Below are 26,237 nucleotides of genomic sequence, written 5' to 3'. Positions count from 1 at the left end.
TCAAACTATTAAATATTGTGATTGTGACCTTTCTGTTTTTAAGAAAAATTAGATATAACAAGATGCTTATTTAAGTGCAGAAAGATTTCTTTAAGAATCTAGAGAAAGTTCTCTATCCATTTCTCTGTATTCGTGGGTTAAAAACTTTTTCTGCTGGCAAAACAAGAAAAATAAAAAGTGATTTCTTACCCATTTTTTGGTCTTATTTTTAAACTTGTAAGTCTTTCTCTTTGATTGCAAATGCCCTTATTTCAACTATATTAATGTAAAATACTGGGTTCCTATGGACTAACCCAGGAACATATTGAGCATTTATGAGATTATTTCTATATATATGAAAATTTGAATTCCCAAAGACAACCAACTTACTCATGAACTTTTGCCACACAATTTAAGTAGGAGACTCCCCATTTCTTTATATCTATAGGCCTTTATTAATTTATGAAATTATAGTGCCAAGACAAAGAGATAAAATTCTACTTAATATAATTTGTGTTATGTTTTATTACATTTCCGAGTTTTTGAAAATTAATAATTCATGAATATGAAATAGGGATTTTACCCTATCTAATCCCTACCTCTTCTTTGACTGTTGAAAAAAATATAAGAATGGTGTATATATCAATTAATGATACATTTACTAATCATTGTCAGACATTTGCTCTGTGCTAAGCTAAAGGAGATAATGGCTTCAATCGCCGTGGTAAAGAAGTGAACATTTCGGTACTTCCGTACGTGGTGTCTTTTTCTTTTTAGAGGTGTTGTACGTGTTACTTGCAGAGGTTTCTGGGGAAATAATTCCAAGTGATAAGCATTGTAAAAGGAAATTATGTTTGCAAAATTGTAAGTGCCACAGTTGTTGTTTTTTTTGTTTTGTTTTGTTTTTTTATTTAAATTTATTGGGGTGACAATTGTTAGTAAAATTACATAGATTTCAGGTGTACAATTCTGTATTACATCATCTATAAATCCCATGTGTGTTCACCACCCAGAGTCAGTTCTCTTTCCATCACCATATATTTGATCCCCCTTACCCTCATCTCCCACCCCCCACCCCCTTACCCTCTGGTAACACAGTTGTTTTATACTCATGAAAATAGCCAAATTACCAAAGCATCAAGAATGTATTACAGTTTTTAATACTTCATTATGTTATCATTTTGTGATATGGTATTATTTATATACAGCATGAAATAGCTCTTTGAGTGTTTTAATCAAATTATGAATCAAAACCTTGCCATTTTCCTTCACTAGTAAGCAATTCTTAATTTTTCAGGGTATTTTCCTAGCAATAGCAGTCTAGAAGAGACATAATGTGTTTTGTAGCCTAAATGAATTTATTTGCCCTTTTAGGGCCTTCGTCCCCTCGTATGCAAAATGAAATATTTAAACCAGGTGATTTTTGTAATGTTGTTTGCTGACGTAAGACTCTACTTTGCAGTGGAGCCCTTTATCTGTATCTAAGGGAAATCAGTGAAAAGAATATCATTATTTAACAGTAAAGTAAACCTTGTTGAAACTTATTTCTTCTGTTGAATTTAAGAATATTAATTCATTTTATAGTGACTTTCTTGATATTGTTCAATTTTATGATTTTAATTCGTGGTAATTTGTTTTGTTTTTCCTAAGTGACATTGATGTTTGGGTCCCGGAACCAGACCACTCAGAAGTGCCTGCTCAGTGGTGGGATTTTGATGCCGATAAGTCACTCCTCATTGGAGTTTTTAAGCATGGTAAGTGAAAAGTCACGTATGCACAGCCTTTTTCTATGTAGGTTATAATTGACGTAGTTCTCATTCTCAGTTTGTTGATTTCTACTTACAGATTTATCCCAGTAACAGCCATGTTATTACATATATTATGTAAAGCATACACTCCCATACTCTCTGTCAGTGACTGCATTTCCTCATGAAAAGAGTGGCATATGTGACCTGCCCCTCTTGAACATAAGTCTCCCATAACTTCCCCTCTGAGGAGTTCTTATGTGAAGTGTATAATGTATCTGTGATGAGTTTTTCCTTTTTGTTCATTTTAAGTGATAAAATTTAATCTAAATTTTCAAATATACATATTACCAGATCATGTAATATTTGTGATAATTTCTAGAAAACATGCTTAACCTGTGATATTTTAGTACATCGTTTCTTAAGGATCATCATCTACCATAAATATGAGAGGTGATTGTATCTATATAACTTTCTTTTTATCTTTTTTACTTCATGTCTGGTGATCCTTGTAGGTTATGAGAAATACAACACTATCCGAGCAGACCCAGCATTATGCTTTTTGGAAAGAGTGGGAAAACCTGATGAGAAAGCAGTTGCTGCAGAACAGAGGGCGAATGATTATATGGATGGGTACGAGCATCTCAGTCATGCATTCTCCTTACGTCTTATCAGCGTATTCTGTGTCACTGGGTTTATCTTAGATAATGTAGTAGTAAGACAATTGGAGTTCACAATCAAAAGGAGCTAATGATCAGGGAAGAGACTGGATCTGCCCCACACTCATTCTTTTGATGAGTTCTTTTTTCCATTAATGGTCATGGCCATTAAGGCCATAAAATTCAAGGGGCATAAGAAGGAAGAATAAAGATAGAATATCACAATTAAAGAGAAATGCGATCTTTATTATACAAGTTCTAAGGCCTTAATTATACTTCTTTTCTTACCAAAAGAGGAAAGTAAGATGCTGTATTAAGGTTAACAATCCCACATTTAAATGTGAACTTGTGTGTAAATTAAAACTAGCTTTCTTCTGACTTGCCATTTAACAGCCTTTATGCTATGGCTTGGGTTCCTCTGAGTAGAGAACAGAGAATTGAGGGTGACATTAACAGTAAAAAGTCCTTCCAGCAAAACTCTATTTGTTTGTCTTGTCAAGAGAAATTTTAAGTCCACTACAGTTAACATAGCGTTTGTTGGTATTTTAACAGGGATGTGGAAGACCCAGAATACAAACCTGCCCCAGCTCTCTTTAAAGATGATATAGAGGTATGCTCTGATTCATATTTTCAGATCTTTGATTTTAGTTATGCTGTGGTGTCTTTGCTTTTACTTTTGTGTGTTTTTCATTCATATGTTTTCATTATACATAATTCTGTTCCTTAGAAGATTAACTAAGTTAGTGATCACAAATAATCATTCTGAATTTACCTGATCTCCTTTTCTAGACAAGTTGGAGGCTGGTTCAGACATGTGGATAATGTAGGACTTGCACACATACTATACTCAGGAACTAGGAAACACAGTGTCCAGGGGCAGAATCCCAAAGCAGAGTAAGAGATGAGGGTTAGGCTGGTGTGCCAGTAAGAACTGCAATCCTGTGTAAAATCAGAACCCTCAAAGGCAGACCATTCTAACAAACAGCACAAGGAAACTACAAGGAAATTTGTCTTAGCATGGACTCTCAGGGGAAAAATTGTCACCCCTGAGAATTCATAGCCATAGGCCTGCCTTCTCATGAGTTTATGGTTTGATTTTTCTTCTTCATCTTCATGGTCCAGGAACACTCAGGCAAAAACTGTATATTAAAAGGGGTTGAGTACTGAAGATAACGCCTTCCCTAAAATGAGGTTAACATCCAAAAATTCACATTATATGAGGAACAAATTACCATGAGTGATTGTTAGCCAAAACAACAGAGAACAAGACTAGACCTGTAAGAACGTCTGGTGATTGATCTATTGAAATACAAAAGAGGTAAATTTTTAAATGATTAAAGACATTAAAGAAAGAACCAGGAAGAAAAGAAAGATAAGATACGATTTTAAAAGACTAGGGACATATGAAGAAGAATTATATAACTTTGGAAGTGGAAAGCACAGTTGTTGATATTTAAAACTCAACAAAGAGGTTAAACATTTGACTAGAGAAGGAGGTTAGACACAGTTCGTGAGAAAGAAGTGATTTAGAAAGTAGATATGAGAAAATAATTCATAGTGATCATGATTAATCACTTCGGGCCAATCTGGAGAGAGAAACCACTTGTAATTTGAACAAGAAAAGTTGAATGTATAGGATTATTGACTATAATGGGGGGGTTGAAGTAATGAGGGACTGGGTAGTAAGAAGTTAAAGAACTAACGAATAAAGGAATGGCCTCTACTCCTAGGGCTGACAGAGCACCCAGGAAAGAGCCCCGTCCCCGAGATCCTGGCCTTTTGGGGGATGGAGGGGCCTGGACACAGCTCATTGGATGGCAGAAAAGTAAATCCACCTTCTAGGGTTGCCAAGGAAGCTTTTCCTGGGGAAGCGTCTCACTGGAGTTACTCCACTGTAAAACTGGTGGGGGGGACGGTTGTAGGGAAAGCTGCTGGCCAGCAGGTGCTAAAGAAGCTACCTGAACACCAGGAGCTGGCATTGGGGAATCTGTGTGTGCTGGGGAGCTAGCAATGGAGGAGCTCCCCAGAATTAGGAAGTGAACCCCCTTTCCTCCTACAGCGTCTCAAGCTCCCACTACTGACAAAACTTAACATCATGTTGGCTGGCTAAGAAAAGATATTTAAAGAGCCCAGATCTAGTTTCTTAGGGCTAGCAAGAAGCATGGGAGACAGTAAATTTATAGCTGAGAGGCAATAAATCAATAACCAACGCAAAGGAATATATAAAAAAATTTTAGAGACAAAGAGAATAGCGTGAATTTGTCTGGCATATGTATAATAGGGATTCCAGAAGGAGATACTAGAGAGCATAAGGGAGAAGCCCTATTTTAAGAGAGATCAGCTGAGGGTTTTTCTGAACTTGATGAAAGACATGAATCTTCAGATTTAAGAAATAGTGTGACTCTTGGCAGGACAAATAAAACTAAATCCACTCTAAGAAATATCCTGGTGAAACTGCACGTACACCAAAAAGAGAAGATGTTAAAAACAACCAGAGAAAAAAAGGACCCACCTACAAAGGGATGATGATTCTAACTTTAGGCTTTTCTAAAACAACAATATACACTGGAATAAAATCACCAAAGTTACGGATACGTTGAATGTTGGGCTATCTAATTGAAGGTGCTCTATTGACAGATAAACGTAGTTATACAGCATAAGCAAAACTGCTCAAGGCTGGGAAAGATTTCAAGTTTGTCTAATAATGAAATATGAGAATGAATAGATCGTGAATGAATAGAGTTGGTATAGAGAACAACAACAGCAAAAAAAAAAAAAAACAGTTTTAAGTAAAACCTGAGGCATATTTTACAGTTAGAGGAAGAGTGGAGGAAAAGAAAATGGCCTAAAAGGAATCTTAAAATAGGAAATAATTTTAGTAATGACTGGTCAAACACAATAGAAAAGTATAAAAGGGTGAGAACTTAGAACAAGAAATGATCATTTTTATTTTTGCTAAATTAATCATTAAAATTTCTCTATTACAAAAAATTTTGATTCTCTTATTTTGACCCAATTACCCTGTGACAAATTTCTGTTTTCTTTTAAAAGGATGATGTTTCCTCACCAGGAGATCTTGTTATAGCAGATGGAGGTAAATTGCATTCATTTCTTTACTTAGTATTATTGTAAATTAACATTCTCATGATACCATGAGGTCAAAAAGCTAATACATTTTTATAATATTTCAAATATATATGAAATTTTGTTCAAGACAGTTGTAATTATCATGGGACATACTAGTTGATTGGGAATTTAACAATATTTTTTGTTGTTTAGCAGTGACACAGTAAGCTTTTATAGAATAGAAGAATTAATGACATTATGGCATGATTGTTAAAATTGTACATAAGATTTCATCATTACAGAGTTAATCCATTCAGCTTATTAGTTCCCTATCATATTAGGAACCATTCTTTATCACTCAGTTTTTGCGAACCTTTTCTGTACAGGGTGTTCTACTTTTTTCTGATATCAAGATAGGAAAATACTGTCACTAGAGTACACTCATTCCCTCCTGGGAACCAGGGGGAATCGAGCCTCACTCTTCCGTAGTTCAACTAAGAACGAAACAGTAGGTTTTGCTTAGCATGAATGATTACCCCTTGATTATGGTGTATGTAAGTATAATATTCAACCCTGGAAACGGAGAGCTAGATCCTGCACTATATTGGGTATATAGAAGTTTAAAAATTACAGCATTGTCATACTGAATTTTTATAAATGTTCTCCTCTAATGACTTTTTAAAATATTTTGATTCTGATTAAATTGAGATAAATTTAATACAGAACATATCAGTTAGAAGAGTTTACAGTATTCAACTTCTCATAGATTCCAGTTTAACTTTTAACTTCCATAAGTTAAAGCATTGAGTATTCATCAGCCACTACACTACAACGTATTAGACCTGGAAATGCAAGTCTTATATTTTCTGTGCATGTAAAGTTCTCTTTAAATAGATAACATCGTGGTTCTTTATTCCACTGTGACCTACTTACTTTGAGTTGCCTTAAAGTTTGTTGTAATGTTTTTACACAACATTAGAGCTATACTTAAAACTTTTTTATGATGCGAGATTAGTTTTGTTTTGTTTTTTCATATCAGATTGAAAGAAAACAATGTTTGAAACTAGGGAAATTTTGCTGCTTTTGTAAGGTTCATTACAGTATGTTTAGTTTTGTTTTTAATCTTGTTTCTAGTTTTTTTTTTCAATTGACACAATTATCTTTAAATATAGATGGTCAGCTGTTGGAGGGTGATAAAGTTTATTGGCCAACTCAGTCAGCTTTAACCACACGTTTGAGGCGTCTCATCACTGCATATCAGCGTACCAATAAAAGTAGACAAGTCCAGCAGATACAACCTACTTTCTCAGTGCCTGCCACTGTAATGCAGCCTCTTTATGAAGAAGCCACTCTTAATCCTAAAATGGCAGCCAAGATAGAAAGACAGCAGAGGTAAGACAATAGCACTATATTTTCAGTATATAGTATCTAAGTATAGTGGTTCATTCTGAAGGCCATTAGGGTGTGATTCATGAGTTTGTGAAAAACACATAAGTGGAGAAGTTCAAAATAAAACGCTTTATGCACGTGTGCATAAATCCATACTTGCACACATTCTTGTATATACACAAATATGGTAAAACTAATAAAAATTATTGCATTTTATAGGTACTAGCTATACTTCATATTTTAATCCTTTTGTCATGTTTATGAACAGTAAAGTATGAAAGAAATGAAGGTACAGAGCAAATTCAAGAATTAAATTATTAACGAAACATAAATTACATGAAATAAATTCCATTCTATATTATTTTGCGTTGTGACTTTTATGAAATATCAGAATGTATGAAAGACAAGTCCATCCATGCTTTATATACAGTATGAATGCTTGGAATGACTATGTCAGAGGAGAACAAATAGAACTCTTTACAAGAGACCTTGTTAAGGAAACAGGGAAGCTACTCTTATCTCAGAAGCTTTGACTTTTTTAACAGAGTACATGGAAAGGAATAGGAATGGTTAGCAATAACCTGGCCTCCTTGTTAAACCTGGATCCTTGAATGTTCTCTGGAAGATGAACCATTGTTCTTCTGTTTCATTTAGAGTACATTCATTGTATCGGAATTTACTTAGTCTGATACTTAAGATTTTAGCTATCCTAGACGTAATGTTCAAATACTGCTACCTCTATAAACAGGGTACACTGAAACAGGTAACTTTCCGTTATCTGTCATTGCATTAACAACCCGTATCAAACCATGGTGACTTAACATCAGTTTTTTATTTCTCACAATGAAGTGGCTTGACCAAGTAGCTCTGCTTCAGATAGCGTCCGCTGGAAGGTCCAAAGTGGCCTCACTCCCTTGGCTGGCAGTTGGTGCTGGCTGCCCCTTGGAAGCTCAGATTTTAAGAGAGAGCATTCCTAGTGGCAAAGACCAAAACTGCAGATTTCTTAAGTCCCCACTTCAGCAGTTACAAAGTGTCACTTCTGCCACCTACTGTTGGTCAAAAAAGTCACAGGGTCAACCAGAATCTAGGGGAAAGTGAAATAGATTGCGCCTCTCGGTAGGAAGAGGGAGGGGCAAAGAGTTTGTGGCCATCTTTACTCTACCGTATACATTTTCCCTCAACTGTAGGATCTTCCTAAAATACTCATTTATCGTGATATTCAGTGGCTCCTTATTTAGTATAGATATAAAGTCTCAGTTCTTAAGCCTCAATTCAAGAGTCTCTTCAATTTAGGCTCCAGCATGCATTTCTAATTTTATCCATTACTATGCCTTCAGCCTTAGTGTACTACTTATTCTTGACTCAATATCCTAAGTTTATGTTGTTCCTGTCACATGGAATAATATCTTTCTTCCTACTTTAGTCCATACTTCAGGCTCAACGTATGTCTAAACCTTTACTAATTTTTTTCTCAACCAGTCTAGCTCACAGTATTCTGTTTTCTGCACTCAGATAGCGCTTATCTATATAAACTACTCTTTTGTCTCAATAATAGAAGATATTCTAATGACACTTATCTTCTCCTTTCTATGTCTTGTGTTCCTATCTCAATTATAAATTCTTTGAAGGTAGACACTGACATTTTTATTTTGTGACCTGCGTAGTTGGATTTCAGTTCATCCTTTGTTTTCCATTCCTATTTTTAATACCCAGGTGCAAGATTCGTATGACTTGATTGGTATCCTCGACTGACTATTTTTAAATCGTCATTACATTAATCTTCTTAATGTATCACTGATAAAAATCACCAGTTAATGTTTTTCAAAGTTCTTTCTCATATGCTTTTTCTCTACACAACAACCCTGTGGGTTAAGCAGGGAAAAGCTTCTATAAATAGGCTGTGCTTGGAGATCTATGGTGTGTGAGTTAAATATTACCCTCTTGAAGTGTCTTTAGGAGGTTTGAACTGAATAGAGATGATTTTTAACCAGGCATTTAGAATGTTTCCTAATCTGACCCCCAACCCTATCTCCCACTGTCCCCAGTATGATCCAGCTCCTTATCAATCTGCAATACTGGTCATCCTGCAGACATGTAGATTACTTCCTATTTTGCTTATTCTGAACCCTCTTCCTAACATCCCTCCATGATCTTAGCCTCATTCCATCTTAAATGCCACTTTGTGATGCGTTTCTTGATCACTTAAGTCTAAACTGATCCTTTCATCTTCTGTGCTTTCCTAAAATCTGACTTGTATAATGCATAAAACTATAAAATACTACCTTATATTATAAATATGTTTGAATTGTTTTATCTTTTTTCCTGAAAGGAGGGTCTTCATGTCTTAGTATATCGTGTACCCTATGCATATTTTCTCACATAGTAAATGTGCAGAAAACTATTGTCTGAAGGAAAAGAAGAATGGTTGGACAGATGAGTCTAGTAGTATTTTAAAATGTATTTACAAGGCAATAACCCTGGATTTAATCCTTGAAAGTACTTGAAATGCTTCAAATGTTTATTATAGTTATTATATTGAGCATTAATAAATATTTCAGTAACCCATGTGGCTTTTTCTTTAATCTGATTCAAAAATAGATGGACAAGAAGAGAAGAAGCTGACTTTTACAGAGTTGTATCTACGTTTGGAGTTGTATTTGATCCTGACAGAGGCCAGTTTGATTGGACAAAATTTAGAGCTATGGCTAGGCTCCATAAGAAAACTGATGATAGCTTGGAGAAATATTTGTATGCGTTTATGTCTATGTGTCGGAGGGTTTGCCGTCTTCCTTCCAAAGAAGGTATGTATAAAATTTCTTATTTTTCTTGTTTAGGTGAAAGAAAAAAAATCACTAAAATCTAGAAATTTTCAACTCTCATTTCAATACTGTCCAGTTCAGTATGTCAGCAGTTTTTCATCATTGTAAATAAACTATGCTTAAAAATCCCTTTTTCCTTAACCCTATTAAAATGAGATCTAAATAAAATAAAGGTCCACGTTGAATTTTGAGAAAATATCCAGTGTTTTTATTCAGTATTACATTTATGATTGAGGGAGGTGGAAGATAAAGGGTAGCTTTTGGTAAACAGCATTAACCTACATTTTTAGTCCATCTTACAGGAACTGTGCTAGAGGGCTCATTTTACACGAATAATTTTGCAGGAAATGAGGCCTCCACTGAAAACATGTAAAAAGGTTTAGTAGGAAAAAATCACTCAGGGCTTTCAAAAAAAAAAAAATGACAACTAATCGGAGGTACTAATGCTCAGCTAAGGAATTGTTCTGAGGTAAATTTCATGGTTTTCGAGGTCCAGAGAAATAGCTTATCCTGTCAGCAGTTCCTCTCAGTAGTGCTGTGTTACAATCAACTGTCTTCCTTCTTTGTTCAATATGGTTTCTGGCTGCTAAACCCAGCGGCTTCCAACTCCTGTTTCATAGTAAAAATACAAGTGGCTCATAAAAGGATCTAAATTCTATGTGGGTTTGTTTGTTTTAATTTTATTTCCTAACAAATTTGTTGTCAGTCTACTGAATAGAGTAGCCAATCGCTTGATTACCTAAATACTAGATGATTCAGAGTTGATTTTAGTGTACTGTAAGGTCCATTGTAATATCATAAATGGGTTTAAGAAGAGGGATATGGGAAAGCACTATCTTGTATTATTTATAGTTGCCAAGAGGCTCTCATTTCTTAATTTTTTAATTCCTATTAGCAATATAAATTTAAGTGAATAAATTCATCACTTTTTATTCCCGGTATAAAAGAGAAGGGAAAAGGGTTAATTACTAAGTGATGATTGAAAGGGTAGCTTTTCTTTGTTAGAAATGTGGGATGTTTTGCTTAGATCACTTTCCCAAACTTCCTCAGTTCACAGTGCCCTTAATATCTCAGTCAGTTTTCACAGCACCCGAGGACGTAAGTTCTTCTTAACTAAGAACTAGGTAGGTCCAAACTACTTAATCAGTATCTGTGTCCTAACAACTAGTAATTGTTTGAAAACATAGCAGAAATTGAAAGAAAAAAACAATACTTTTATGTCTTAAATAATCACAGTTATTTGCTAATGGAATGTGTACACCTTCTTAAATCTTAGAAGTAGCAGGGACACTCTCACTCGTGTTTCTTGTTACATATTGAGTTTTGACTGGTCCTTGATTTACTTTTTCTTTTTTTACTATTTATTTTGAACTACTTTTAGGCTTTCAGAAAAGTTGTAAAAACCAGGGAGTTTCAATATATCCCTCCATCTGTATGTCTGCTCACAAAGCTATGACTTCATCAGAAGGAAGGTCGCATGTTAAAACTGAACTATCTCATACAGTGTTTGAAAAATGTCCCCGTGTTTCCTGCAGATTTTAAGAAAGCCTTTGGTTTCAGTTAGGGATGTGTGGACTTATGTTTGTTTATGGAGTATTAACAGTTTTAATTTATATTTATAAAAGTGAGTTTGAGTGTTTTTCTCTTTTATTAAGACACTGAATAGTAAAACCTACTTCATAGGGAATTTCTTTAAAGTAAACTAGTTTTATTAATATACTTCCAAAACAGTCTTAATGTTTTACTTACTTTTTATAGATCCAATATTATGTATGTTATATGATTTTTAGTACTTCTTTTTAAAAATTCAATTTCCCCATTTAAGAATATTAAAAATAAATTCTGGAAACTATACAATGATATAGAATAAAATTACATTTTGGAAGTTACGTTATTTGTTTTAAATCTATAATGAAGTATTTTTGAGCTTAATATTTTTGTTCTGTTTTAATGTAGAGTTCGTGGATCCAAATATTTTTATTCAGCCAATCACAGAAGAACGTGCTTCTAGGACTTTATATCGCATTGAACTTCTAAGGAAAGTAAGGGAACAGGCCCTCCGACATCCACAATTGTTTGAGCGATTGAAGCTTTGCCATCCAAATCCAGACTTACCAGTCTGGTGGGAATGTGGCCCTCATGATAGGGACTTGCTTATTGGAGCTGCTAAACATGGGGTGAGCCGAACAGACTATCACATTCTTCGTGATCCAGAACTCTCCTTTATGGCAGCTCAGAGGAACTACAGTCAAAGTAAGATGGCTCATTCCAGGACTTCTACCCCACTTTTACAGCAATATCAAGTAGCGCTGTCTGCTTCTCCTCTTACCTCTCTACCTAGGCTCCTAGAAGCTAAAGGGATTGTTCTAGAGGAGATGAAAGTTAAAAGTGAAAACCTTAAAGAGGAGCCTCAGTCTTCTGAAGAAGAATCTATGTCTTCTGAGGAAACCAGGACACTAATCAAATCTGAGCCTGTAAGTCCAAAGAATGGTGTTTTACCACAGGCTCCTGGAGACCCGAAACCTGGTGGAAAGGGTGAAGCAGACAGACGCATGGTTGCAGCCCGAACAGAACCCTTAACTCCAAACCCAGCTTCTAAGAAACAGCGGGTCCGCAAAAGAGGATCAGAATCGAGTTCGGATTCGGACTCAGATTCTGCGCGGTCGTCCTGTTCCTCCAGGTCCTCGTCTTCCTCGTCTTCCTCCTCCTCTTGTTCCCACTCTCGATCAGGCTCTAGTTCTTCTTCATCGTCCTCCTGTTCTTCCGCATCGTCTTCCTCCTCCTCCTCGTCCTCCTCCTCCTCCTCGTCCTCCTCATCGTCATCAGAAGAAAGTGACAGTGAAGAAGAGGAAGTCCAGAAGCGAGGTATGTGCATAAAGTGCTTTTGCTATTTGGAGACAGCATTTCAAGTGAAGAGAAGTGATTCAGATAACTCAACCGTGTTTAAAATGGTTAGCTTAAATTTTACGTGTACACGTTTCCTTAGAGAAGCGCTATGGAAAAGGAAACTAGAATTACTGGCACACACTTCCTGCCCCGTAATCAAGGCACTGGAACATAGGTTAATCAAACAGGAATTAGCGTTTTTTCACAATCATTTTATTTCTTGGTGATTGCCTTACATTTAGTATTCGATTTTTCCTGGAAAAAGTTGATGAGTGAGCAGATGAAGATACTATTCTATTACAGCCTCCAGGATTCTTAGCTGAAGCAGTCAGGCCTATAAGAGCATGGTAGGCCCTGCTGGTCAGTAGCCTAGTGTTAGGCTGTCCTCTTCTGCAGGGCCCTCGAGCAGCCCGTTCACGTACATGTGAGTGAGTTAACATCTAGTGGGTGCAGTGTCCGCTCAGCTTGAAGAGCCTCCACACCTCACAGGAGCCTCAGGCTCCTGGAACGACTCCATCGGCATGACATAGCATTCAGGGATGCCACAGGGACATGTCCCACTGTAAAAGTCCTATACTGAGAGAGTTCTCTTATCCCCACCAGGTATTTGTGACCCTCCCAGTCCGAAGCAGTCCATCAATCAGCAGTTTCTCTTTGTCAGGGAAACAGACCTGGAGAGTTAACTGAGGGTCAGATTTTTATGCAGAAAAGGCTGTTTTGTCAACCCTTTGTCCACCAACTCCTTAGTGCCACTTCTTTTGCTTTTGTGCTAATTTTAAAAAATAATGAGTATTTTATTCTAGGTGAATTTTTTCCTTTTGTTACCATTTGTTTTACTTCTTTTTTCATTTTCAAATATATCTGAATAATTACATAAGATTTGAGAAGTATGTGTAAAATTGTTTTATGCAGTCTTTTTTAAACAGTTATAATTGTTCGTAGCAGAAGGTACCCCTCACATGAATGCCTATGACGAAGAAAGCGTCGCATCACTGAGTACCACTCAGGACGAGACTCAGGATAGTTTCCAGATGAACAATGGGACGCCGGAGTCCACTTACTTCCTGCAAGGCGGATACATGCTGGCAGCTTCCTATTGGCCAAAGGTAAAAGAAGAATTTCTTGCTGGAATAGGTCATTTTTTGTGAACATTTTTTATATTGCTTTAATGGTAAATATTTTTATTATGTAGAAAAATAGGTCACTATAAAATGTAGGATGACATTTTGGTATTATTATCAAGTAAATTAGGTCTACTTAAATGTGTATGCTTGTCAACATAACCTTAGAATGTTTAGAATGAAAGATAATGCTTATGTTCATATACAAGTTAATATTCAAGTGCTTCTTTATGAAATTAGTGCTTTCAACTGAGTCTCCTTGAAGAAATTTACTGTAGCCAGCTGTGACCCCGGGGAAAAAATTCATTTAAGTACATGTACATTCAGTGGTAGCAGTTGAAATTGAATTAATACAATTCTTCTTCTAGTACGTGACTGGTACAAGAGTATAAACCTCTCCAAGTGAAGCTGGGAAATGGGGGCGTAGAGAACTCTGTACTCTTTTATATATTTCTGAGTTGTCCGAAGTTCTCACAAAGAACTTGTATTACTTTGGTAGTTACAAAAACAAGACTATAGAAAAGTATATAATACAGTTTTTAATTTCACTAATGGGAATTTGTATTTGAATAACTTGTTACTGCGATGTCATATGTGTGTGAGAGAGAACCTGTGTGCATACCAAATGCACATACATTGTACCAGGGTTAAGTTCATCGAGGCTCGGAGCCATGTGAGCCGAGCCCCACAGGTCTGGCCTGATTGTGAAAATTACACTTTGATGTTGCATGCTTTTCCAGGATCGTGTGATGATCAACCGATTGGACAGTATTTGTCAAACAGTTCTGAAAGGGAAGTGGCCTTCAGCCAGAAGGAGTTACGACGCCAACACAGTGGCTTCTTTCTATACCACAAAGCTGCTGGACAGCCCTGGCGCAGCTACAGATCATAGCGAGCCCAGTGTGCCCACTCCTCCAGGTGCTGCCGGCGTTAAAGAAGAACATGACCAGTCGGCACAGATGTCAAAGGTGAAGAAGCATGTACGAGAAAAGGAGTTTACAGTGAAAATCAAAGACGTATGTTTATTTTTATTGCCCTAGGACCTGATTGCGATTGCGGTGTGCAGCATGCTTTTCCTGCAAATGGCTGCCTGCTCTTCCTCTTACTTCCTTCACACACTTGTTTTCTGGTTTTTGGATCGTTTTCCTTTTGATATCCAGGTCATTAAACTTGAATATTCTAGAGGGATCATCATTAAATATTTTTCTCTGCCTATACTTCTGAAAATAGTCCTTCTGCTTCTCAAGATGCTTTCTTAAACAGTCTGACAATTTCTAGTTGTTGTGGTTCTTTACATATTTCAATGGTGTGTCAGTGCACTTTTTGTTTGAAACATTTAGCATGCCCTGTTATCAGTAACCTCATTTTTCCGTCTGATTTTTGAAGCTTAATTGATTTCTCAGTGTCTTAAACAAGGGTAAACATCATATGAATAATGTACATAGAGACGAATGTCCAAAGCTGAAAGTGTTACAATGTACTTGGTCATGTGAAAAACTTTTTTTTTGCTCATAAAAGTGTATATGGTCCCGGCATTTTTGTTTTGTTTTGTTTTCATTAAAGATAGACATTTTAATAGGCATTGTAGAAAATGATTAATTTTTTTTCCAATTAACTTATGAGCAAAAGAGAACTTGATTAATGTTTCAGGGTTTTTACTTAGAATTTTCTCTTAATATTCTGCAATGAGACTTTTTCAGTTGTTCCTTTCTGAATAATGGTGTTTGTTTCACAGGAAGGTGGTTTGAAGTTGACATTTCAGAAGCAAGGGCTTGCTCAGAAGAGACCATTCGACAGCGAAGACTGTGCCCTGGGACAGCAGCAGTACCTCACCCGTCTTCGGGAGCTTCAGAGTGCATCAGAGACCAGCCTCGCCAGTTTCCCCAAATCTGTGCCAGGATCAGGTGACTATGCTAGTAACAGTGGCCTCAGGATGAAATACTTCCTGTCACTTCCAAAACCTCTTTCATTTACTCTCATAGTAAAAATCCATTGGTCCTTTAATGTTGGAACCTCTCTTAAGTCTGTAAGGTAATCAGTATAATTTTCACTATAAATAAATATTGGAACTTTTAAAAGGACATTTTAAAGTGTAGAGGGCAGTTTAGTTTCAGGAGCTTATGTGCTTGGGTAGAAATATTTTATCAAGTAGCTTTATACAGGTAAAAGTTCTAATAGCATTTCAATATGAAAACAAATTAGGAGTTTAAAGAAAAACACCTGGTAAATCACAAATTAATGGTGATTGGTAGAGGAAGTTAAAGTTAGTTGTTTTAGAAATACTTTAGAGTCAACACAGTCCAGGCATTTATGGGATACAGGAATAGTTTATGATGAAGCCCTGGAAGATAAGCTTTCATTCCCGTGGAAGGAACACTTGGAGAGAGATTTGTATAACATCAGACCTGCTTAGGAAAGGTAAATCTAGATTGTGGGCAACATCAAGAACTGAGCTGGGGAGGCACTAGGGGTTAGTGGTCATGTATGAATGGGGTTGATGTAAGGCCTTTCATCCATATTAGCATAGGACAGAAGCCAGGAGACATTTTTATAAACAGAATAGTTTTTAAAAGTGGTGCTTTAAGAAAATCTATTATTACAGCTAAAATGTCGTATACTGAAATAATTTTGAAACATAATAGTTTGTTAATCTGATTATAATAAAATTCACTATGTGGATATAATGAAAGCTTTCCTTTTTTTGTAATGTATGACATTCCTAAGTGCTTTTATATGCAAAAATGATTTTTAATCATTGTGATTAGTTATTCCTTACCATATTAATTAAGGTACCTTTTTGAAACAGATGTAGGAAGTGACTTTGATAAAGTTCCACCACAAGCCAAAGGGCAACGCCTTTTTCAGGGATACCCATGACTTGCTTAAAAAATTCTCCTTGGGGCCAGCCCGGTGGCTCAGGCAGTTAGAGCTCCATGCTCCTAACTCCCAAGGCTTCCGGTTCGATTCCCACATGGGCCAGTGGGCTCTCAACCACAAGGTTGCCAGTTCAATTCCTCGAGTCCCGCAGGGGATGGTGGGCTCCGCCCCCTGCAACTAAGATTGAACACAGCACCTTGAGCTGAGCTGTCGCTGAGCTCCCAAATGGCTCAGTTGGTTGGAGCACGGACTCTCAACCACAAGGTTGCCAGTTCGATTCCTCAACTCCCGCAAGGGATGGTGGGCAGTGCCCCCTGCAACTAACAACGGCTACTGGACCTGGAGCTGAGCTGCACCCTCCACAACTAAGATTGAAAGGACAACAACTTGATTGGGAAAAATGTCCTGGAAGTACACACTGTTCCCCAATAAAAAAAAAAAAGTCCTGTTCCCCTTCCCCAGTAAAATCTTAAAAAAAAAAAAAAATTCTCTTTGAAACATTGAAAATGCATTTCTCGCTGTGAACCATTTTAAACAAAAGACATCATCCTTAATAATATGTCCTTTTTATAAGCGAGTTCTATTGTGCAGCACTCTTTAAGGAGAGGAACTCTGTCTTACTCATCTTTGAACCATCATAGTACCTTCTACATAGCTTTTTCATAAATATTTATTTACTGGGAAAAAGGGACTGAATGCATGGAACTTTCTTGTTTATGTTTTTTTGTTTTTTGTTTTTTATTGAGTGCCTACTGAAAAGAGGAATGAGAAAGGTCAATTTAATTTGTCAACTGAACAGTTAGTGATCTTAAAGAAAATACCATAAGTTGGCTGGGGTAGGATGGACTATGGGAAATTGAGGAATGAGTTTATTGTGATAAAGAGGAACACAATAGTGACAGGTCTTTTGAAAATTTTAAAAGTTATAAAAAGGCCGAAAGAAGTTTTGTTTTGTTTGTTTGAGTTGGCCATGTTTTTAAGTTTAGAAGAATCTAATGTAGGATAAGACATTTTGGCATAAGAAAGCAAAGATAAATGATAAAACAGGCTTTGGAAAAAGTGGAAATGAATGGGTTCAAAGAAAGGGTCAAGGTTTATCTTGTCCATGAGAACCGCTTGCTTCTCGCTGTAAAAGGGGAAGGAAGAGAATACATATGACTATCTGGGGAGAAAAATTAAGGAAATAAGTCAAAGGTTGAGAGACCTGGATTACAATTATCCAAGTTTTTAAATGAGAAATCGGGGTGGTGTTTTTAGTCTGAAGAATTGCTTGATTTAGGATATGTAAAATAGAACTAACACTTCCATATATTTAGAAAAGTGGTTACTTTAATTTGTTTAAGAACTAGATTTTTATGACTGTTTTGCTTTTTTAATTTTATTAGGTACTTCCATTCAATCAACCCTTGGTGCCAATGGAGTTATATTAGACAACCAGCCCATAGTCAAAAAAAGGCGGGGAAGGAGGAAGAATGTAGAAAATGTTGACATCCTCTTTTTTAACAGAAATAAACCACCTAATCATGTAAGTAAAGCAATATGTAAAAAGTACTGAACCTTTAGTTCAAAATTCAGTTCTAGTAAATATGTATATTGCTGTTTTGTGAATGTTTTGTAGAATAATAATTAGGAAATTAGAAGTATACTATATAGTTTTAGATTGTATCTCAGTAAATTCAACATTGGCCAAGCTTCATGGAAATCTTAAATTTGAAAGATTTAGTAGACTTCTGAACAACTTATTTTTTGATTCCTCTTCAAAAAGAATTCCTTCATTGGAACAAAATTAGAATACTAAATCATGGAAGTAAAATTTTCATTTTGTGTTTTTCTACAGGTTACTTTGGGCTTACCCACCTCACAGATTTCTACAGGGATAAATCCAGCACTGTCCTATCCTCAACCTCAAGGAATTCCTGATACGGAAAGTCCAGTTCCAGTTATTCATCTTAAAGATGGGACAAGACTTGCAGGCGATGATGCACCGAAAAGAAAGGATTTGGAAAAATGGCTTAAGGAGCACCCAGGCTATGTGGAAGATTTAGGAGCTTTTATTCCTGTAGGTGATACCTTACAAATCTTGGTATATTTTATTTCTATGATTTATCAAATGTATAATGATGAAACATAAATTCTACCCACTTATATTAAATATGTGTTCTGCTCAAAATTTAGGAAAATGAGCAGAAAAAGAAAAAATAAATACCCACCTTTCCCATGATACAATACAGTACCATTTTCAGTTTTTCCATTCTGCATTCAACAAGTATTTACCAATAAAAATCACCTTTGATATACAGAGTACTATGTTAGACCCAATGCAGGTTGTAAATGTATAAAAAAACTTCAATCCTATCCCTCAAGGAGATTATTGTAAAATAATAATGTCATAGTAAACTTATATGGAGACTTTACTGTGTGCCTGGCATTATACTTAGCACTTACTTACGAGATAACATGTATTAAGTCATCTAATACTCCCAACAACTTTATCAGAATGGCATTGTCACAACTATTTCATAGATAAAGAAATGGAAAATACTGAAATTTTTAATTAAATAGTTCCATGCCACACAGCGAATAAGTCTTAAACCCAGTGTCCAAACCCCTATTCTTAAGCTCTTCTTCAAGTTACAAGAATATAGTTTCTGTGCCTCTTCAGATACACAATGAATTACGTTAATCGAAGATGAGAATCATTGTATTTCATCTGCATTTTCTTTATGCTCTGAAATACTACTCACTATCTTAAGGGTATTGAGCTTTCTCAGTCACAGAAATCTATTCATTTCACAATACTTCATTATCAGATGCTGATATACCAAATTTTGTGTCCATCTTCCTTGACATTTCTGTGTATTTTATAAGGTAAAAGAATAAAATATGTCCTCTATAGAATGAATTTACCATGCTGTTCCATCTGCCTCCATTATGAAAATTAAATGGATAGCACAATGCAGCTGTCCACACCCTGTGAGCTTCTCAGGGACTATGTCCTGTTCACCTTTATATCCCCAGCACTTTGCTCATAATTCATGATTCATAGAATAGTATCTAGCTGCCTGTAAGTATTTATTGAATCAATGATTAAAACACAAAAATTGAAGACTAAAAAGTGCTATATAAAGGTAAAGTGATTCTTAATTAATAACAAAAAAAATTAATTACTTTGATAATTTTTCATGAAAAGGAAACACAAAGCTCCAGTCCCTAGAGTAATGGGACTATATCTTTAATAAGTATTTTAATATATTTGTATCTGTAATATATTTAGTTCACTATTTTCACAGCTGTTATTGTCCCCAGCAAATAACCTAGTAGTCTGAAACAGTGACCCTCAGACTTAGCTTTTGAATACTTGTCACATACCTAGTTTTCTCAAAGGGTGCCACAAATTCTTAAACTTTTATTTAATTCCTTTTGATTAAAAAAAAACAAAACAAATAAAGCTCTCATAATTCAGAGAGGGGGATTTTTCACAAATCTGATAATAAAATGAATATAGCAACTCTAAAAATAACGAGAATTTTTAGTTCAATGCTGTAACTTAACATATTAGAAAATACTAGGCTGGTTTAAAAGTAATTGTGGTTTTTGCAATTTTTAACCTTTTAAACCATACTTTTGCATCAATATAATAATATTCATTTATTCAGTCAGTAAATTTGTATTTAGTACTGTGTGCTACTTGCTATTTTAAGGGATTGAGGATAAAACAATGAACAATAGTCTTTAAAGGATTTTCATTCCTTTCTTTATCACTGCAAAGGAATCTTTATTAATTTTTTAACATAACCATTTAGCATTTTCACTGCAAATAAACCTTCTATCGTGTTTTCTATAACTTTATTATTAATATTTTAAAACATTTTTAAAAGCATTTGCAGTAAAGAATATGAAATAATAATTAATTTCCCAAGGATACATTAATAATTTCCTCACACTCTATTGTGGTATATACCTATAACTAGATAATTATAACATGGTATATATACTATAACAGAGGTATGTGTAAAGTGCCATGGAGGCAGATAAAAGAAGAATTAATCTGCCTAGGCAGAGTAAAGTATCCGGAGAAAGATAGAAGGAAAATAGAGCTGACATGACTAGTGAGTTATGACAGAATCAGGAGGCATTAGACCACGTTATCACCAGAATAGGATATTCTAGGCATTATAAAACAATATGAAGAGAGTTTTAAAAGGATAGGATTGTAAGGCATAGTCATAAAACAATGACTGGTCTGATTTTCCAAGTTGTGTGAGGGAATGTGTCGGTTAATAGTTACTGGATAGAAAAGGTTGAATTAGGTCCTGGCTGTCATGGGACTGGCTGGTCTGCCATGCTGAAGAGTTTGAGCATTCGTCTCTTGGAATGTTCTTATTGGTTGGAAATAACTACAAACCTCAAGTGCTGCTTTGTTAACAGCTGTAGACATAAAAAGCATGGTTTGATGGAAAGAGTTTTTATTGCCAAATATAGCTACTTGCTGGCTGCATGACCTTGAGGAAGATCATTTCTCCGAGCCTGGATTCCATTTATAAAGTAAGAATAACATCTTTGAGTATTGTGTGGATTACGTGAGAAGATGTAAGAAAGTCTATCAGTCAGATGAAGGAAATGAAAGCCTCTAGCACACGTATAAACTGTATCAGAGCCCAGAGAATTTTACCTGAAGTTTCAGGTAAAATTTATCAGAAGTAGAGAACTATCCAATTTAGTGGAAGCTACTCCAGCATTCTTGGTTGCTCCTTCAAGTAGTACTCTAGCAATACCATTGTCTTTGAGGGCGATTAAAGAAGGAACTAGCAGTGTCCGCATTTCCGGTGCCTACTTTTATACAGAATGAAAATGTGATCATTATGGTGGCCTTCAATTATGTTTAAATTTATAATATGAGGAAAAGATTCATGGGATCAAATATCTGGAGAACTGACTCTGGGTGGTGAACACACAATGTGATATATAGATGATGTATTACAGAATCGTATGCTTGAAACCTATGTAATTTTACTAATCATTGTCACCCCAATAAATTTTAATTTAAAAAAAAAAGAGAAAAGATTAATAGCTTTTAAAGTCTTATTTAATCTTTTTGTTAATTATAAAAATATTTAAAGTTTAAATGTTTTTTGAAGTTTAACAATTATATATATATAAGCTATATAAGATTTTTAAATATATAATGTGATATATATCTTCAGTATTATAGGATTAAATTACTTTAATCAGTTCATTTGCATTATTTGCACAAGTGAAGATTTTAAAACTATTTTTGTCTGTTTATTTTAGAGAATGCAGCTCCACGAAGGGAGGCCCAAACAAAAAAGGCATCGTTGCAGAAACCCCAATAAGCTAGATGTTAACAGTCTCACTGGAGAAGAACGTGTTCAGTTGATTAATAGAAGAAATGCCAGAAAGGTATTCATATGTTTGTTGTCCTTTTATGTTGATTGAATATTTAAGAGATTGCTAGAATATTATTCTTTATGCAGTAATTTCTCACAGACCTGGAAATGGGTTAAACCTAGAGATTTATGGGAAAAGATACGGACTATAAATTTATGCAGTCTAATTTCAAATCCCATCTCATAAACCGTTGAATGAAATAAGAAGTCGCTTTACATAGCTGTGCCTAAGCGCTGCATAAGAGCACTACATCTCACACAATGGTTCTCAACAGGGTGGGCAGTTTTGTCCTCTAGGGCACATTTGGCAGTGTCTGGAGATATTTTTTGTATCCACAATTGAGGAGTAGGGAGGTGGGTGGTGCGCAGGGAAATGAGGCTGTTGGCACCTAGAGGGTAGAGACTAGGGATGCTGCTAAACTTCCTATAATACACAGGACGACCCTCAACAACAGGAGTGCGAAATGTGTAGAGTGGAAAGATTGAGAAACCCTGGTGAAAGGGCAACATTGTCACCATAGCCATCGTATATTCATATATTTATCACAGTAGTTTTCTATTGGCTGGCCGTAAAGTGTCTTGTTCTATCTAAATCGGCACATTACGTAATTTTCTGATAGATGGAAATGAACTGTCTTAAACAACAGTACCTTATAGACTAATGGTACCCCTGTGCTTATCCTGCTTTATTGATTGATGCATGGTAAAAGCCAGATTTTTCCAAAGTATTTCTGGACCAAATGTGGTTCAACATTTATTTCCCCAAATTGTTTGCTTTATGTTTGGATTGGTATACGTCTCTTTTATCACCCAAAGTAAATTACAGGATGCTTACGGCACCTTTTTCTAAGTTTATAGCTTTGATATTTTTATTCTGTTTTTCATTCTGATAAGTAAGCAACAACATAGGTAAGAAATAAATACTGGCCTCAGAGTAAGAACAGCAAATTTCCCATTCAGTTCCTCCAGTCACAAGTTAAATTACCCTAAGAGCTCATGTTAATTCCCTAGTTCTCTTTTGCTGCTAGTATAAAAATACATAAAATTATTTGAATTTCTCAGAAAAGATACTGGAATTGGAAGAAAACTTTTAAAACTAAGTTCCTTTGATACGATTGTGTACACCAATCATTAAAATGAATACTAATTTTTCCTCCAATTTTGTAGAGATATCTTATTCAGCTATTGTTAGTACTTGAAGTGATGTCATAGATGTATTAAGGGAAGAGCAAGGTGACAGTTTATAATGGTAGCACTTTATTTAATTTCGTGCTTAAATACTCTAAATTTTATTTTTAATGCGGTAACCTGATTAAAGGCCCTATTCATTTTCCTCAATTTTCAGAGTTTTTATTGTCCTGAGTCTTTAGAGTACAGGCTCAGGATTCATGTGTCACTAAGGAAAAGAATCTACCTGCTAAATCCCCCATAAGCCACCCAGAAGGCCTCCAGTTTAAATTGGAGCTTAATGAAGGGGATAATAAAAAGGAGAAGGGAGCAGAAACTACAGATACTAAGTAAAGACGATAGGAAATATTAAGAATACTTACAGGTGTTATAACTGGCTATATTAAGCCCTGTCTATATCCTATCAAGATATAGTATGTATTCATTCAAAGATGTGTGGAAGAAAGAATTACTCAAGAAATATCTTTAGACTCCAAGGGAACATTAAATTGGTAGGTCCAAATCATTTAAATTTAAGTCATTTAAATTTCAAAGTATTATTTTGTATCAATTTCATACTAATTATTATACATAGTTTTTGGGTTGTTTTTTTCAAATTTACTTATGATTAGTTGGTTATTTCACTTTTCACACACAAAGAATATGTACATTTGTATACTTTTAGGGTGTCAATTTATATAATAGATAAGAGCATGGGTGTTTGAGACCTTAGTTTGAAAGCTGACCCTAACACCATGTTTCCCCAAAAATAAGGCCTAGCCAAACAGTCAGCTCTAATGTGTCTTTTGGAGCAAAAATTAATATAAGACCCTATATTAGATTACATTAGATTAGATTAGATTATACCCAGTCTTATATCATACTATATAAGACCCGGTCTTATTTTACTATAATAAAATAAAACCGGGTCTTATATTAATTTTTGCTCCAAAAGACGCGTTAGAACTGATTGTCCGGCTAGGTCTTATTTTCAGGGAAAGATGGTATTAGCTAGCTTAAGGAAACTTATATAACTTCTCTGAGGCTTAATTCCTTCATTTGAAAAATAGGAATAATACTATCTCAAAAGGATGTAGTGAGAACTAAAACAAATTATAAAACTGAGGCTCAGAGAGATTTACTGATTTTTCTCAAGTTCATATAGCTGTTAAGTCTGACTCCAAAGTATATACGCTTAACTAGGCTATACTGCCTATTCAGCATAGTAAGTGCACAAAAATGGTAGTTTATTTTTACGGTTCTAGTTTCTCTACTTAAAACATTAACAATTTACATTACCACATGTTTATATAGTATTTTAATAGTCCTTATGGGACTATTAAATATAATATAATAATGTCAAAGGTGGTTCAAAGAATACATGTTCTAAAGAAATAAACTGTTATTAACTGAATAAAAAGCAAGTTGTGTCTCCATATTTAATCGTGTTTTTACATGTCTAACAATTTGTTTTTTGTTTACAGGTTGGAGGTGCATTTGCTCCCCCTTTGAAAGATTTATGTAGATTCTTAAAAGAAAATTCAGAATACGGAGTTGCGCCTGAATGGGGAGATGTTGTTAAGCAGTCTGTGAGTATTTCATGAAATACTAACTCAGACGTCATTCTAAAAATTAGATGCCCAATTAAATTTTAAGTTAAGAATCTACAAAATATTTCATGAACATGTGACAGTGCTTTGTAGTTCACACTTTTTATTTTGCAGAACATGTTACAAAGTTTTCAGATGTTTGTTGAGTTTGAATCAGTATATACTGATTTGTTTTTATTCTAACCTCTAAGATACTGTTTGAACAGTGGCACAAAGAATAATCAATGATGTGGGGAAAGAAATATATAAAAGGATATTCATCTTAGTATAGTACTAGAAAATTGGGAAAATACTAATGGTCCGGGCATATGTTGGAAAACTGCAACTGTTTTAAAAATTGTATCTTAAAAGAACATACTGTACACTTGAAATTAATATAAAATACTATTAAACGTCCAAAAAAGAAAAAAGAGAAGAGCATCTAATGACACAGGAGAAAAAGTTCACAATATGTTAAATAGGATGGTAGTTAAGCTCTTGGAATAGCAAGGCCTAACCATGTGGTAAATGCTAAATAAATAATAGCTTGTTTCTACAGGTGTTCAAATGAAAAGGGCAGGCTCTACAACTGTGTTCAGTATGATTCTGTTTTTTATTTTGGAAAGGGAGGTGGGGAGAATTGTAGAATTTATATATATGTACAAGCAAAAAATGGAAGCACACATCCTGAAAAATTAGCAATGGTTATCTCTGAATGGTGAAATTATAGATGAATTCTTTATTTGCATTTTTTGTTGTCATGTTTCCTGCAGTGAACCCTAATCCTTTTGAAAAGAGAATAAATAAATTGATCGATTCAAAAGGAAATCTAAAAACAGTCCTATGAGAGTCTTTTAAACCACTGTCTAGAGCTGAACTGTCACAAGTGACAGCCCCAGGCACACGTGGCTCTTGAGCTGGTCTGAATTAAGATGTGTTGTTGTAAGTGTAAAACACTATCTTGGGACTTTGAAGACTTAGTTTGGAAAAAATATAAAATCTGAGTAATTTTCATAGATGACATATTGAACTGGTAATGTTTTGCTTTTATTACTAAAATTAAGGTCACCTATTTCTATTTTACCTTTTTTAATGTGGTTACTAGAAAACTTAATATTACATATGTGGCTTACATTATATTTCTATTGGACAATGCTGGTCTAGAGGTATTAAATTCCTACAACTTGTAGGAGTTTTGAGCCTGAGAAGATCTTAGGAGAATTGAAAGAAAGTAGCATAGATTGTTCTCCATCGTCCTGGACTTTATGCTCCCAGTTTGCAGGTGCTACCGCTGTTCTGAGTCACGTAATTTCCCCGCCCTGTTGAGTATCTTTTTCAGCATGGCTTTATCCCGTATTCCCAAAGTGATAGTCAAAAAATTCATACGAAGCATCTCAATCTTAATCTTTTACTTACTTCCTCTATCCTTTCCTTATTGTTCTTCCAGATTAGAACGGGGCATTTCTTTAGCATTCTAGACTGTTTGGTCATGTAAAACATGTCAGGGTATGGGAGTAACCCTCATGAAAAAT

General features: G+C 35.2%; 1 protein-coding gene across 11 annotated transcripts in view; it reads left to right on the top strand.

Annotated features, from left to right (window-relative positions):
• The window catches only part of CHD9 (chromodomain helicase DNA binding protein 9), a 177,749-nt gene that overhangs the window by 143,888 nt on the left and 7,624 nt on the right, over nt 1-26,237 (top strand). For 7 of the 11 annotated variants that reach the window (XM_074314881.1, XM_019732338.2, XM_074314875.1 and 4 more), the window contains 14 exons: nt 1,630-1,733; nt 2,240-2,357; nt 2,936-2,993; nt 5,435-5,477; nt 6,622-6,841; nt 9,437-9,639; nt 11,614-12,522; nt 13,486-13,649; nt 14,405-14,680; nt 15,400-15,568; nt 17,927-18,066; nt 18,379-18,600; nt 21,834-21,962; nt 24,601-24,705. In XM_074314881.1, the coding sequence (XP_074170982.1) occupies nt 1,630-1,733; nt 2,240-2,357; nt 2,936-2,993; nt 5,435-5,477; nt 6,622-6,841; nt 9,437-9,639; nt 11,614-12,522; nt 13,486-13,649; nt 14,405-14,680; nt 15,400-15,568; nt 17,927-18,066; nt 18,379-18,600; nt 21,834-21,962; nt 24,601-24,705 (2,860 nt within the window). The remainder of the gene's footprint in view (nt 1-1,629; nt 1,734-2,239; nt 2,358-2,935; nt 2,994-5,434; nt 5,478-6,621; nt 6,842-9,436; nt 9,640-11,613; nt 12,523-13,485; nt 13,650-14,404; nt 14,681-15,399; nt 15,569-17,926; nt 18,067-18,378; nt 18,601-21,833; nt 21,963-24,600; nt 24,706-26,237) is intronic. The other 4 variants (XM_074314878.1, XM_074314882.1, XM_074314879.1 and 1 more) reach the window with 3 other exon arrangements.

This window comes from Rhinolophus sinicus, linkage group LG11 (genome assembly GCF_036562045.2).
Source record: "Rhinolophus sinicus isolate RSC01 linkage group LG11, ASM3656204v1, whole genome shotgun sequence".
Lineage (NCBI taxonomy): Eukaryota > Metazoa > Chordata > Mammalia > Chiroptera > Rhinolophidae > Rhinolophus > Rhinolophus sinicus.
The sequence above is the reverse complement of the archived record's forward strand: the minus strand, read 5'-3'. Positions and strand labels throughout refer to the sequence as shown.